General features: G+C 44.1%; 1 protein-coding gene across 2 annotated transcripts in view; it reads right to left on the reverse strand.

Moving 5' to 3' along the window:
- Nucleotides 1-16,185, reverse strand: part of LOC119844855 (transmembrane protein 211-like) — a 156,769-nt gene that overhangs the window by 70,474 nt on the left and 70,110 nt on the right. The window contains exon 3 of one of the 2 annotated variants that reach the window (XM_043499548.1): nt 10,564-10,750. The exons of the other annotated variant lie outside the window; for it this stretch is intronic. Coding sequence (XP_043355483.1) covers nt 10,734-10,750 — 17 coding nt within the window. The 3' untranslated portion in view covers nt 10,564-10,733. Of the gene's footprint in view, nt 1-10,563; nt 10,751-16,185 lie in introns of those variants that run through there. 2 annotated transcript variants of the gene reach the window in all.

Raw genomic sequence — 16,185 nt, forward strand, 5'->3', positions numbered from 1 at the left:
CCATTTTCCAAGTGTATTTCTGACACTGTTCAAGGACCAGACATCTCCCTGTCCTTGTTTCCAGAGAGTGGACAATAAATCTTTCTTTCACTCTTCCTCCACCATCTGGAACAACTTCTCTGCCTCTCTACACCTGGTTAAACTCCTTACATCACATAAAATCCAGTCTCAAAATTTCTTTACCTAAACTACTTGCCAATAAAACAATTACATCCCATTCCATTAGCCTCCCAGTTCCCAAAGCTCAGTCATTTGCTCCCAAACCTGGTTTTCATAACCTTCTACACCTTCTGCCTATCCTATTGACAGGTGTTCCCTATACATTGTATTGTAACTGTTCCATGTGTGGATTGGTACTGGACTAGTACTTTGGATGGCTCTGAAATTAAGAACCAAAGCTCTGAAGAGGTAATGGAAGTGGATTATGAGCCAGTTTCGGGACTAGAGTGCAGGCAGGAGTGCTGGAACAATTTGTATAGTGGGGGTGCTGAGAGCTATGGAACCAAACAGTGAACCCTGTATATGATGGAACCCGCTTCAAGTCAGGGGGTGCAGCAGCACCCCTAGTTCTAGCACCTGGGACAGGGATGGTGTGCTTACACCAGCCTGTCCCGCTGAGGAGGTTGTCTGCCACATTCTGCATGAGCTGGACCCCCTGCCAGGCTTTACCTTCAGCCTTAGAGTTCAGGCCATTCAGCACTTCGCAGGAAGCCCCCAGCCCCTCACAGGATTGGGCCCCAAGTCAATTTAATCTTCAGCTGCGCATCCAGTTGGTCAGCTGGTTTGTCTCATTTCATCCCAGTGAGAATTACAGTGACCTAGTGATGACCATTAAGTGTAAAGGAAGATAGATGCAAAACGACAAGTCACACTCAACTGTAGTCTGAAGGAAGACTGTTTACATGTGTGACGGGAAGCAGCCACAAGGCAAGAACAAACAGACAAAACAAAACAACTTTCCAGTTCCGTGACTGTGGATGAAGAGGAATAAGCAGACAAGCAGAAGGAATAAAAAATAAGCAGACCTGCTAGCTCTGTGATATGTCTGACTGTGAGGTACAAGTTCCTGGCCAGGCATCATTAGTATATAAGTTACAAACAAAAAGTCTGGGACTCTTCAGCTTGGAAAAGAGACCGCTAAGGGGGGGATATGATTGAAGTCTAAAAAAATCATGACTGGGTGAACAAGTGCCATGTACTCCTTCACATAGCACAAGAACCAGGAGTCACTCAATGAAATGAATAGGCAGCAGGTTCAAAACAAACAAAAGGAAGTATTTCTTCACCCAATGCATAGTCAACCTGTGGAACTCCTCGCCAGGGGATGTTGTGAAGGCCAAAACTATAATAGGGTAAAAAAAAAGAATTAGGTAAATTCACATAGGATAGGTCCATCAATGGCTGTTAGCCAAGATGATCAGGGATGCAACCCCATGCTCTGGGTGTCCCTAAGTCTCTGACTGCCAAAAGCTAGGACTGGACAGGGGATGGATCACTCGACGATTGTCTACTCTGTTCATCTTTCTGAAGCACTTGGCATTGGCCACTGTTGGAAGACAGGATAGTGGGCTAGGGGGACCATTGGTCTGACCCATATGGCAATTCTTATGTTTTCAGCCTTAACTATAGCATTCGGAACACTGCTCGATAGTCAAGACAAGCCATTCCCAGACACACCGCATCATAGGTTAAAAGCAAATTCTGCTAATTGGTGGAGAGAATACAAGGTGTAAAGCTGGTCACATGCACAATTATAGAGAAATTACTAACAGTCAGATTATCAAGGAATCTTTTAATTTTAAGATTATTTTAGTTAAGAAAAATCTTGTTTAAATTGAGTAAATCACCCTAACTTGTAAAACCAGTGCCTTGTGGCTGCTTACCATCACACATGTAAACAATCTTCCTTCAGACCACAGTTGAGCATGAGTTGTCATTTTACATGCACCTTCCCTGTAGATAGTAAATTATTTCATCTTTTATTTGCTCCCGTATTCTCCCTCAGGCTGACCTTAATTTTTTTCATGAGATGTTTTGAAATCCTTCACTTTTGATATTTGCAAGAAATACATCTTGCCAATAAATGTCGTGAGCATATTAAAGAATATTAAACAGCATGTACAAAAAAGAACCTTTCCATTGGAACATTTCTATGCTAACGCTAAATGACTCATCTGTAAAGAGTGTGTTCTTTCTGCAGTGTACATGTACCTAGTATTTCCTGTTAATAACAGTGGGACTAACTCACCCAAATCCCAGACTGTCCTGTGCATCAGTGTTCACCACAGGATTTTACAAACAAGCTCATATTACTGTCTACAGTCAATATACAACCTCAGGGAATAGAATGGCCCTCTTAGTTATGTGTTTGGCTATCCTCACCCATGTCTTTCTGTCTTCTGAGTGTTTTAGATGAGGTGGAGACACTTCTTTTCAGTCAGAAAGATTAAAGTGGACTAATGGACACCTTAGGGAGATAACTAGCTGAGGAGAAATGGACAGTGCTCCTTGTCTAAGAAGGTGACTTATCAATACTACCCATCCTTCAGCACCTTGCATTCTTGCAACCCTGTTCATGAACCATCCTCCCAATTTTCCAGTCTTCTTCAGAGAATTTAAGCTGTGGTTTTTAAAGTGCTGTGGGATCTCTCATCACAAGCTTCCTCCCACCCCAACCTACCCCCCCAACCACTAAATGTAAGAAAATACTTTCTCACTGTCCAGTTAACTAAATCCCCTTCTACAAAAGCACGATATGAAGCTGGGTGTCTTCTCACCAGTAAATTTATTAAACGAGACCTAAACAGATTTTCCCTCGTAAGCAACTATAAGGGCTAATTTTACAAAAGGAGGACACAACAAATGCAATGAAAATGCCGCACCCCCCAATTAGATTAACCAATTAGTAATTCAAAGTAGCAAAATGTCCTCTCCCCTGCCAAAAAGCCATGCCCCATGATAGCCAATCACTCAGTCCTCCCCGAAAACCCTAACAAATACACTAAAGGTCAATGGATTTGGGCGATATCAGAGCAAGGGCAGGGAGTGGGTTCCAAAGTTGAGGGCTCTTCATGAAGAACTCCCTGCTGGCAGCTCCCTCTTTTCTAGCAAGGAAACTCCAGCTCAGATGCCTCCACGACTGCAACAACAGCAATGTGGCACACGGGGAGAGCTGTTTCTCAAGTAGGCAGGTCCCCTGTAGGGCTTTGACAGGTCAAAACCAAGAACTGGAAGCCAACAGTTAGCCAGTGCGCATCACATGGTCATGTGCCAAAATACACCACTTGCACCAGAGCTGGATTACAGTTCTGCCACCTTTACCTTTACAGCTTGTCCACTTTTGAAAAATAACTCTCAACGCTTTGAAAAGCTTTTTGTGCCAGAAAAAAAGACATATAACCCCCCTTCCCCATTGCCATATTAGCCTTCCTTGGGGGGTGGGGGAAGGAGCATAATCAGAAAACGTATTCTCTGTTGCCCCCAGCCGGGTGTCATGCTCTTACTCCTCACAGAAATTAATGTATTCAAGTCCATGCAGCCATCCAGTTCTTGCTTAAATATACTTATGCTACCATATTCCACCACCTCCACTAGAAATGCATCCCACCTCATTAGCTGCTCTCTGTGTAACACACCACCACCTTGGGCTCTGATGGCAAATCATTTGCTTTTTATTCTCTCACTAAGTGCTGGAGAAAGGTGCTGTGGCAAAGGCTCCCTAGTTAACTGTACAAGTTTGCCTGTAAAGAGCCACCCACCTGTCTTGGAGAAACTATTGGTCAACAGGGTGGTGGAGTCTGCATCCGTTCACTGCCAACAATGGGGGCAGTTGATGTCAAGTGGGATGTGTATCCACCTGCCCACTGAGCAGTGGATTCAGGCCACCAGCTACCAGCAGACTTCACTTAGTTAGCGACCATTTTCAGTCTCATTTGGGACTGTGTCTGAACCATTGGCTTGCATGTGAAAGGGTATGTACACTATCCTATTACCAAACTCCATATGTAATTTAATGTCTAAGTTACTGACCCTGTATGTTTGCTTTACACAAAGTTCTTTTCACATTTGTTATGCATTCAAGCGGCGAGTTCAGGATTCTCCCTTTTCAGTAGTAACAACAGATATTTCCACAGAGATTAGGCTACAGAGCCCGAGAAAACGTTTGAAAAGCCAGGCCACTCCTTGGTAACCTGTGCAATGCTACCACTCATGAACAGGTCTGTAAACAGGTTTTTGCTTTATCATTCCATACCACTATCTGCTGCACACAAATCCCTCGCAGCTCTGCAAAATCCAATTTCCATTGTGTTAGAGGAAAAAACTGTTTTCAGAAATACAGCAATAAAAATCTCCAAGGCCTGAGTCGTTATTACACTGACATTCATGTGAGAAATGGTATTTGACTGTCTCTGGTGCCAATAGTGACATTTACTTTTAGGATTTTCATTAAATTCAGTCCAGTTTTATCACGGAATCATTTCTCATCATTTTCTTTCCACTTCTGCGAATGGACCCGTAAAGCAGTTTATACTCCACATCCCACAGGGCTGGAGCATGTGCTGGGGAACCGTATGACTACAACAGGTGCCATTCATGCAAGATGTATGTTGCCTTGTACTCCCCTGCAAAATGGTATGGAGATCTGACATACATGTAGGCATAGCACAGTCAAGCCATTCACTGTTTGGCAGGATATGGCAACATACCTCTGTCTATTAGGAGCCATTCCTGAACCCACAGATATTAGGTTTTGAGTTAGGGGGTTGAGCCGTTTGAATATTTGTTTCTGTACAGAGGATTAGATTCTTAGGGTCAATCCCTGTGAGAAGCTGAGCGCTCAATCCTTACTGCCATCAGTGGGAACAGAGGAAGCACAGCACCTTGCAGGACCAGGAATGTAATTGCCACCACACCACTGAGCTGCCTTGCTGTGAAAACAAAGTTGTGCAACAGTAGGGTTCTATGATCTTGGCCAGGGAAGAACTCCTGTCTCAGGTTGAAGCCAGACACACCCAGCCTGAGCAATAGGTTCTCACAGAAATGACATAAGAAACATCAAAATGCAAGGGGGAAACATGCCTCGCCCCACTACACTCGCCTGCATTATTTATTTCCAGACTGAGAAGTCAGCCAGCAGTCACACCCACCTTGGCTCCTAACTGACTGCCCTAAATGACTGTGCCCAAAAGCTCACTGCATCAGTAAACATGCAAACTGTAAGCTGATTAGATATTCACACATACTCTTTCTTGATTATCTCTCTATTAATATTTCAGTGTCAGAACTGGATTCGCGCTGCCTCCTGACTCTCCTCCTGCTTAATTAATTTTGACCATCAGCAAAGATGGTCTCCAGTGGAGAGCAGAAATTAAAGTAGGCTGGTCCATGACTTTGCTTGCTGTAAACAGTTATTTGCAATTCCTATTCATATATCATCCCGCTCATGGCAAAGAGACCAAAGCAGCAGAAAATGAATCTCCATACTTCAGAGCTCCAGAAGAACACTTGATTGGTTTTTTAAGACAATGTAATAGGCACAATGCAGAAACAAGAGTTGCATTTCATGTAACATTCAAAATCACTGATAAGCTACTATGCAGTTAAAAAAAAGGAGTGGCTCCCCCACCCCAAATTAAAATTAAAAAATGAAAATGAAAAAAAGAGTCCTTGATTTAGGGCAGATCATAAAAGCCACTGGTAACAATTTCCCCATCCCCTAGTTATGAGTGGCTGATTCGATAATCACCATAAACCCAGTGATGCTATGAGTAGCTGGCTTCATAAAATGCAGGTTATATGGCTGTTTAATGTATGGAACCCACATCCATGGCTGATACCTTGACACAATGCCAATACTCGGCTTGATTTTATTGGCACACTCAAGATGAATTGATCAATTGGGAGGCAGGAGGGAGGGGTAGGCACCCAGGGAGAAATGGCACGAATGCTGTTCATTCAAGACAAGGTCATGGAAACATCTGTCTTCGTCTGTTCTCTTCTCACTTCACTGTTCTCTTCTCCATTCCCTGTTCTCCAGATTGCTGGGCTTGGGGGAAGTGGAGGGTTTGACACTTAATAGTTTGACTCAGGAGGCTGAGTTGCGTGTTGCTGTTTTAAACAAAGAAACCTACTGCCCCCTTTAGATCAAGCACATGGCTACTTAGCTCACTAACAAAGCCAAACAGGTGATGGTTTTGTCATGGCCATAGAAGAAGGTGATTTGATGTCATTGTTAGGTGTTCAGGGCCTCTCCCTACTCCCTCCCAAACATAGGTAATGGAGTGACACTGCAGGCTCATAGAACACTTCCCAGACACCACATGAGCACTAGGTCCACAGGAAGAGAATGGGGTTAGTGCTAAAGAGGCTGCAGCTGGAGAATCCAACACTGCATCCAGGTGGAGAACTGGAGTCAAACAGCTCTAAGTGCTGCCTTTACCTCCTGCTCCTCTTGTATTGGAACAGTTCCTACCATCTGAGCTTTCTCGGGTCAGGAGAAAGGTGCACATTAACCACGGCAGAGCGCAGATTAGTCATTCTCACTGTGGAGGACTAGATTGTTCAAGGAATGGGATATGGACCTAAGGGGCTCTCCTGTTGACAATGCCCTGGGTGAAACTTGCAAGTTCGGGGGTTCTGGCCTCATCAGCAGCTGGAACTCCTCTCTGCCAGACGCTATAACAATCACAGACCCTACCACTTTCTGAACAAAAATCACAACCCATCTTTTTGCATGAGCTTTCCCACCGTAACTTCTCTGAAGGTGGCAAGTAAAGGAAGAAGCAGCTGCAGAAGAAAAGACTTACGATCTCTCAGCACGTCTCAAAGGGATGGGAGAAGTCTCTCTGGCTGATTGTTCACGCTTAATATTTTGTTTGCGCTCAGATACCACTTAGAAAAACAGACAGGCAGGCAATGTGAAATGTGCACAACACAAAGCCATGTCTACAATTGGCAGCCTTCCTAGCCACCTCAGCATTGGCAAAGCAGTGAAAGGACATAAAGAGTGAACTGTCCTCTACCACTTTGGAGTCAGGCACATGGGGTGCAATGCACTGGGAGCTGGCACTGACATTGGCACTGTTGCTGCTTAGCCTTATCTGTGAATGAACAGACAACTTCAGTCTGAAGGCCTGTTAGTTCAGAACTTTGCACCGGCAGCAAAATCGCTATTTTTTTTTAAATAGTAGGGCCCTGGGGGAAACTTCTTACTGCTTCAAACAGTGATGGGGACCTTGCCCAGGAGAGACTGGAACATAACAACGATGAAAAACCATCCCAAACACAAGGCAAGAGCTTTTTATGCAGGTCAGAGAATTTACCAGGAGATACAGCACTGACGCCCTTTTGCAAGGGCGCAGAACGGTCACAGATTCCTGCTCTCCCTCTCAAGCTACTAAACTCAATTGACAAGTCATGATCAGAAAATCCCTACTTCTGCTGCTCCTTATAATGTTCCCATAAGGAACTGACACCCCCCCCCTTGTCTTGAGAAAGAATGGCAATTGTTCCTGGACATATTGACCCAGAGATTCCTATGGTGGGAAAGGAGAATGAAAATGCTTAAGAAAACTCTCAACTCACCACTGAGTCTTATTGTTCTGCTATGAGTCCAGGAGCACAGAGCAGATATTCCCGTGTGTTAGCTTGACAAAGGGGCCAAGGGCTGGTGAGACGAGAAAGGCAAAAGAGACATTTTTATTTACCAGAGGTTGCTTTGCATTTCGTCTTTGGGACTGCAGTTCCCTGGAAAGAGTGAGTTCTAGAACCAGTGATTTCTGGCTGGCTTCCTTGAAGACTAATGCTCTGAACTAAACATACCCTTCCAAACTCTAAAGATGGGTTTGGCACTTGCTCATTCACTGTTCACCTGTAGCTCCCATAAGAGTGCAGCAAACATGTTTTCGGATGTGGGAGTTCACACATGCTTTCATGAAAACATATGCAACCTGTGCTAATTTTAACTAAGTCACATAAACCCAGCAATCAAAAGAGGCAAACCATATGTGCAGAAGACATGTCCCATACTTGTGTGCATTTGCTATGTTGCTTATGCTTTTATTTTTTTCTTTTAGCTGGTGAGTTCCATGGCTTGCAGAGTTCTTTCTGCATGACAGTGTTCTTTCTTTTCCCAGTTTTCCTCATGAATGTTTCTGCAGAACAGCAACAAACCTAGCGTGAACAGTGCCCCATCTCACAAACAGCACTGGGATGTCTGCATTGGTTTTATAACATGCCCTCCTGCACAGCACTTTGCTTCTCACTCAGCATTCAGCCGTGCGGCCTGGCCGCAAAAGCCCCTCTCAGAACAATCACAGTCTGTATCACAGCCGGTCTCCACAGCAGACATACCTCATGAATTTGTTTCTGCAAAACATCTTGCTCCATCCCCCAGCCTCTTTCTTCCACATGAATGTGTCATTGTGTCATGGCACAAGGCAACCAGAAGGGCAAGAATAATGCGTTCCAGTCAAGCTCAATTCAAACTCATCCACCTTCCCCTCTGCACAGCCGTAATTCAGGCTATTAAATGCCTGACCAGAGCTAGCCATCTGCTTCCAGTCTTCTAGAAATACCATTGCATAATTCAATCAAAAAAGAGAAGGTCCCTGTTTCATTGAATCATAAGTCACTGTTGAAGTAATTATATTTTTATACCCCTATCAGAAGGCAACAGGGGTTGTTCATTTTATTGGCCTCCACATTCAGTGCAATGGCACAGCCAAGGTCACGCAGATGAGAAGAACACAAGTTAACATTTCCTCATCCACCGATAGTAGTGAATTCCTCTCTATTTCCAGAGCTCAGCCTCCCAGATCCACTGGAAATCACTGAGGTACCGATCTGGCCATGAGTTCTGAGCGTGCTTAACTTTAGTCCACAGGTGCAAAGTTAAGCACATGCATAAATCTTTGCAGGATTATACAACAGCAAGTTGGAAACTGAAATGGAGAGCCCTTTTCTCATCTTCCTAAAGACCCAAGATCCCTGAAATACAAAGACTAAGATGCTTTATCCTGAAGATTCTCAGCCTCAGGTTGACAGCCCTCATGCGAGTAACAAAGATGTTTTCTGGGCATCGCAACACTTTCTGCAGAATCTAAGCTTTCTCCCTCTTTTTTCTTTTAAATGTCTCCAGCCTTTCTGGCCACCTTCCGAGATGTAAGTAGCTGCTATAATCATGTTTACTGAGTACACAGAGTTGTGTAATGTGCAACCTGTGACATATTAGACAAGAACATACTTTCTGATATTTTATTTTAAAGGTGAAATTGTCAGTTTGTATAAGCACTGAATGTAAATATCTATTTAGCCATACACAGTACAACAAACTTTCCCAAAATTAACAAACCAGGCTAGTATCTCAGAATGATTTCTCCCTGGGCACAGGGAGATGTGGATGAAGAAACCCGAGAACGCCCCCTTTGCACATTTATAATACCAATCAGATGGCGTCTAAATGTCACTCCAGGTGAAATGCACGCTAAAGGGACTTTAGTGGGACTTAAGTGGGGGTATAAGCCTTATGCTGGCTTCTCTGCACAGAAGTAAACGTCATCCTTTGGCCATACAAAGCCACTACAAAAATACAGCAGCAGAGATGACAAAGTACAGTATTTTGCTAAATATTCAAGACACTGGTAATGTGGCTTGTAGCAAAAGGCTCTGGCTACAACCAGGACAGTCAGTCACCTTCCAGAAAAATAACTACATGGATCCAAACTTCAGACTTTTAGACTTTCAGCTTTGGAGGCAAAGACTAGTGGAACACAGTAAAGTGGTGGGGGAAAGAGGGAGATTTGAGGAAATTGAAAAGACAGGGTCAGAACCTGGTACAGATCAGCAGAGAAATCATCAAATGTTACATAAATATGTAAATCACAGACATCAGTAGAGCTATGCTAATTGACCCCAGTGGAGGATCCAGCCCATAGTGGGTTTTTAGGTATATGCTCTTCTCGATAATCCTCTGCGCCTCAAGAGTGATGCCTGCAGAATGGACACTGGCTTGTTCAGTTCAAAGAGAAGGGTGGTACCCCTCAGATCCAGTAAATGGATACAGTAAGGCATTCACTGTGTAAACAGAAAGCCAAATGCTATTTACACCAATAGTTATAGGAAATACGAGTCATTTGCCTGCTGAATTCTGTATCTCGAAAAGGTCAGAACAGATTAGTTCAACAGGAAACTCCTGTGGAGATGTCTCATCTTCAGTGCTGGGGACAGAGCAGACTATGAAAGCATACAAGACACTGAAAGGTTAAAACTTGCTGAACGGGTACTCTCGCTGGAGCAAAATGCTGTTCTTTGGAAAGGTTTATCCACTGAAGAAGCATGTGCTTTTCTGTGAACATGCTTTGGTACAAACAAGCATTCTTCTATCAGGACTGTCCTTTTACAGGTCAACTCTTCAGCAGCAGTTCTTTGTCTCTTGCTACACTGGATGTTCATTCTTTTAAACAGATGTATTCCCTTACCTTTGACAAGACCTTCACTGTATCTCCATCTGTATTCACATTTGGTGCAGGGTAGACGTCTTCTCTTAAAAGATCTCTTCCTCTCTCACAACAGCATGAAGCTGTCAGGGCAGATTCAGATGACAAGGTGGAACGAAGCATTTGTAACTGATCAAAGCATCGGGAACAGCCGAAGAGCTCAATTGTGAGCCTTGTTCCATGCCTGTGTGAGAGAGCAAGGGAGAATAGGGTGGTCCCTATACTCCCCTGCATGGACTACCAGTATTGCCAGTCTGTGAACAAAGGAGACAACAGTTGGCACAGTCTCACTACTCCCATTTCCACACCGGTGGGTGGGGAATGGGCAGAGCCTTGACTCCACACACCCGCAGCACTGAGTTCCTCCACAGCACTGAGTTCCTCCAGGAGCTCAATCTGCTTATTTTAACAAAGAGAAGATTAAGGGATGATTTGATCACAGTCTATCAATACCTACATGGGGAATAAAAATTTGATAATGGGTTATTTAATCTATCAGAGAAAGGTCTAACATGATCCAATCGCTGGAAATTGAAGCTAAATAAATTCAGACTGGAGATAAGGCACCAATTGTTATCTGTGAAGGTAATTAACCACTGGAAACATTTGCCAAGCATTGTGGTGGATTCTCCATCACTGGCAATTTTTTTAAACCAAGGTGGGATGTTTCTCTAAAAGATCTGCTCTAGTTCAAACAGGAATTAATTCAGAGACGTTCTGTGGCCTGTGTTCTGCAGGGGTTAGATTAGGTGATCACAGTCATACCTTCTGGATTTATAATCTACGAAACGTGATAGCCAGCACAGCGCACATAGTAATCCATGCCAGTTATTGGGATGGAGCAGTTTACTTTCCATCTGGACCCAGGGGGAAGCAATGACTGACCTGACTCTGAGTCACAGATGGGTTCCTGTCCTAGTCCAGAGGCAGCATAGTTACGTGCTGTCCGTCACTCAGGCCACAATCCATCCCGAAGTGTAGGTGCTGGAGAAGCCTGTTGTGTTATTCCTGGTTTGCCATCAGATAGAGAAGCAGCAGCATTCCCTGAAAGGTCCCATATCTGGCCATCTCCTCTCTAAGAGCTGGAACGGCCAGTGGATGAACGTTGGCATTCTTAACTGGCTGGGCAATTGGTAACACAAAAGTCAGAGAGCAGCTGCAGCCCAGATTTCCCACCTCTTCCTCCAAGGCCAGTCTAATACTCTTCCTCTGCCACAGAGTACAGCAGACAATCCTGGTAGTGACTTTCCAGGGGAACCCATAGAGAGCTAGTGCTTCACCTAATCTCAAGATAACAGATTTAGAGATGTTTTGAGCTCACTGTGTCACCCGAATCTGCAATCTGCATTAGTGTCCGGTTGGCAGTTCGCTGTTGTTGGCAGGTTGGAAGTGTGTGGCACTTGTCACTGGGCCACAGCATGCCCAGCTTAATCAGTTGACATTTCCTAATTATACCGCCTTCAGATACCTGTTATAAGACCATCAGAGATCACACCAGGCCCATAAATACTTACATCGGACATGAAGGCGAGACACCATCCCCCATCTGAAAATCTCCAGCTAACATCTGATGGGCGACAGACTCACCAACAGGCCAAAGAATCACACCACCTCTTCCCAAACACCCATGTTGGCGAGAGAGCACCAGAGAGAGGAGGGGCAGTAACAAAAGCCAGCTAAAATGAATGCCTCCCTCTCTTGTGCATTCAGAGCTAAAACTGCACTTGACAATACTGAGCATTCTGTTAGTGGTAGATGGGCCTGGAGGTTTTTTTCCTGTTCACAGTATGCACTCAGCCCAGATGAATGAGTCAATAACTATGATACAAACTCTAAACAATTGCTTCAGGAGGCATGAAATGCAGTTAAGATCCACACTTCACTTAGCTTCAAAAGATATTCAGGTGCTCCAAGAGATTTACAACAGTGGGAGCATCCAGCTTCCTGGCAACAGCAGATACAAATCTGAACAAAACCATTAGGAAGATGGGAAAAACAAAGCAAGCTGCTTATGCAGACATAAACATGCAGTAAAATACCAGGAGGATAAGGGGAGACACGTACCCTGTATCTTTACAAAGGTGCGGGATGGGGGACTGGGTGGTTTAACAGCAAACATCAGTATTTTAAGGAGGACGATGGTTTGATCCACCCACCTTCTATGAGATTTATCTTCACAGCACAGACCGCATGATGAGAGGTTAGAGACAGGTTGGTGTTTGGAGGTGAAATATACCCTCTTAAAAATGCATGCAACCTGCTGCCTTCTTCAGTTGTTCTGAATCTTATTTACAAGGTGTGCTTTATGCTAGCAGCACTGGAGGAAATGTGCTGGCTTTTATATTTCAAAGTTATCTTTATGCAGTAATAAGATATATGAATAATGCTTGTCCATCTCTGTACAGCCCTCTTAGAGAAAAGCGCATGGGGCCATGGCCATTTCAGCTGACGTTGTAGGAGCATGGCTGATGACTAACCCAATCCTGTCAGGTGATGCCACAGCACCTGCTAGTGAACGGCAGACCCACCCTACCACTGCCATTGGTTGCTCTCAGTGCCTCTGTCCAGCTCCAGGATTGCCTAGTAGGCACCGCACAGTAAAAGGCTGTGATAGGTGGAAATGGCCTTTTTCTTGCTCCACTAGCCTGTGCCTGGAGCGTGACACTCACGATAGGCACTCTGCAGCTCTGTTCAGCCAATACTACATCAGATAGCTCTCCATCCTGTCATTTGACCGGGCTACGTGCAGCCCTCAGTCAGCGACACACAAAGTAGGAGGAACCCAAAAATGTAAGGGGGTCCCCAGTTAGACAACGGGCAAGGCAGGCTAATGTTAAGGCCATCAAGTCTGAACAGTGACCCAAACCATTCTATCCCAATAAAACCAGATGACAGGTAGCCGACTTGAAAGGCAATGGGACATGACAATCCCGATAGCCAACATATGGGCCCTTGGTATATTGAAAAAATAATAGAGAAGTAGAGTCTTGCAGCTGAAAGAGAAGGAAACAATCACTTGGAAACCAAATAAAGAACCTGAGGCAAACACAACCAGATTCCTTCTAAACTGGAGCTTTATTTCCCCCAGTATGAATAAAGAAGACATGGGAGCACAAGTTCTCCAGAACACACCCACGTTCCTGCAGTACATAATTCCTCTTTCAGGATGCCTCAGGTACTTGAAGACAATACCCAGACCATGGAATCTCAGAAGGTAGCATGCACGAAGGGACCCCCTCCCCACCACTGTCACGCCAACCCAGAATCATGTTCCAGGTCTGTCCGTAGCTGAGGGGATCTCAGATTTACCTCTCCATTCTAAAAAAACCAGGTATTGCAGCCATGCTGGGTCTCCATGGGGGTATCCCAGGGTTGCCTGTCATTTCCACTGTGAGCATCCAGTTTAGAGCCCACTTGAGTCTGGTGATTTTCTGGTGTCATTAATCATGAGAGCCCTGTTGCTGTTTATAATATGTACTTTTTTATAGAATGTTAATGTATCCAAGTGAAATAATTAGTTTAAATTCAAATCTCTAAGACAGTGGTTGAAATAGAAGCTCTTCTGCCTTGTAATAATAAGAAAAAAGTTTAAGGGAATAGAATATATATTTTTTAAAAATGAAACAATTCTTCCCTATGCTATAAAATCTCTTTCTTTCAATGATATCAATGGAAGGGTATTTCATTTCTGTCACTGATGCCAGTGAAAATGTCCTGTCCTTCTCATGGAAACCAATGAAACAACCTGGCTGGCTCATAAGCTAAGTGAGGTTACTGAGAAATACTGAGGAATATTGGCCCAGGCAATGTGTTACTGGCTGTGTCTGTGTGATCATGCAAAGGGGCAAAATCACTCTGTGAAGATCTTAGCACTGAATGACAACAAGAACCACAAAAATATTAAATTATGGTTTGAAAACTGAACCTATGAAACAAAACCCTCAAGATGGCAAACGTAAATGAATCCTAATTTTCAAATTTACTCTTATAAGGCGCTTTAGCTAATTTTTTCCAACCCCTCCATCTGTTCTTTTCAAGTCAGAGCTTGTACCATTTCTTTGCTGTGGGTAAAACATGAATCTTTCATGCTAACTCCAGTAGCATGCCATCAAAGCAAGGCAGCTTGTGCCAAGTTCTCCACAAAGCGCAGTTTGATCACACATTGCCTTAAAAATTCAGCCCTCTGATGCCAGTACATCCCTGACTGAGAGATGCCTAGGGCCAGATGCTTAACTGGTATAAATCAGTGTAACTCTGCTGAAGCCCATGGAGCTTGGCCAATTCACAGCTGCTGAAGATCTGGCCCCTAATCCTTTAGCATCTATTTTACACTCTTGAGTGCACCTTGTGTGAAATGAGCTCAAATGCTACTGAAGGCTAATCTACACTTAACCTGTGGCAGGCAGCCTGTCCATTAGGAGTGCTGCCAGCCCTTCTTCCTTTTGCTGTTAAATTTAATGGGCTGTCTCTTTGCTGATGATTTTAGGTTTTACAAATAAAACTGCAGAATGGTTCTCTAACAAATACAATCTGTCACTCTAATGGATTCGCCGAAGTGAACTTAGAGAAATTACTTGTTTCAGCAAAAGTAAGACTTCCCCAAGTGAAAAGCTCAAGTCCAGTAAACATTTATAGCTTCACTTCCACAGTACTTCAGTTCACGGATCTTACAAGCTCACTTTCGTCCTTCTATAATATCCTCTCAGTAGGAGCCTTTGCCCCCAGTTGGAAGCACATTGCAGAAAGTCATTCTGTCCTTTTCAACACACAAATTCATTAAGTCCCTTCAAATGCAGAGATGGGTGAAAAATCATCATCATTGTGAGGCACCAGGGATTTAAAATGTCTTCAGAGTCACCCACAGGAGGCAGTGCTTTGAGAAACACCAGTCCTGGGCTCCAGCATGCAAAAGGACTGACACAATGGGTCACTGGGGTGCAATAGAGTCCCTCTGTTTAAACAAACAATAATATACAGAAAGACTATAGACATAGTCTCCGAAGGGACACACTGGAAGTCACAGCATCTGATTAATTTAAAACGAGGCTGGATATATCTCCAGCACAGCCTATACTATAAGGAATAATTAGGCTTCAGGCTCCAAGGAAAGGACAGAGTACCATGTAGTATTTTTCTGTCTCTCAGGGCTTGTCTGCATGGTATGTTAGTCTGCATAAGAGGGGCGTAAGTTCTACACACTACAATGATGCGCACTAGGGAACTTCTAGTGCACACCAGCTGGGCCCACACAGGCCAGTTAATGCGCGACACACTAGTGCGCATTAGAACTTACACCCCTCCAGTGCAGACCATGTAAACAAACCCTAGGATTCTGTCAATGAGAAAAGAGTAAAGGGGGTTCGTGGTCTATTTACGTATTAGGAATAGGACACTGAACTGGGCTCAGGAGATCTGGGTTTTATTCCTGGATTAGGCAGTGATCTGCTACGTGACCTTGTTAAAGGCACAGCTCTGTGCCTCTCTTTCTCCTCCCACCCTTTCTTTGTCTCCGCTATTTAGATTGTTAGCTTTCCAAGGCAGGGGCTGTATCTTACTAGCTGTATGTGCAGAGCCTAGCACAACAGGGCTTTCATCCTGTCTGGCAACTCTAGGTGCTACTGAAATATAAGTAGGTAATAATGACAGTATCAGAAGAGTGCCCTACAAAGTCTAAACTGAACACACTAGT

The sequence above is a fragment of the Dermochelys coriacea genome, chromosome 17 (assembly GCF_009764565.3).
Source record: "Dermochelys coriacea isolate rDerCor1 chromosome 17, rDerCor1.pri.v4, whole genome shotgun sequence".
In the NCBI taxonomy this organism is placed as follows: Eukaryota; Metazoa; Chordata; order Testudines; family Dermochelyidae; genus Dermochelys; species Dermochelys coriacea.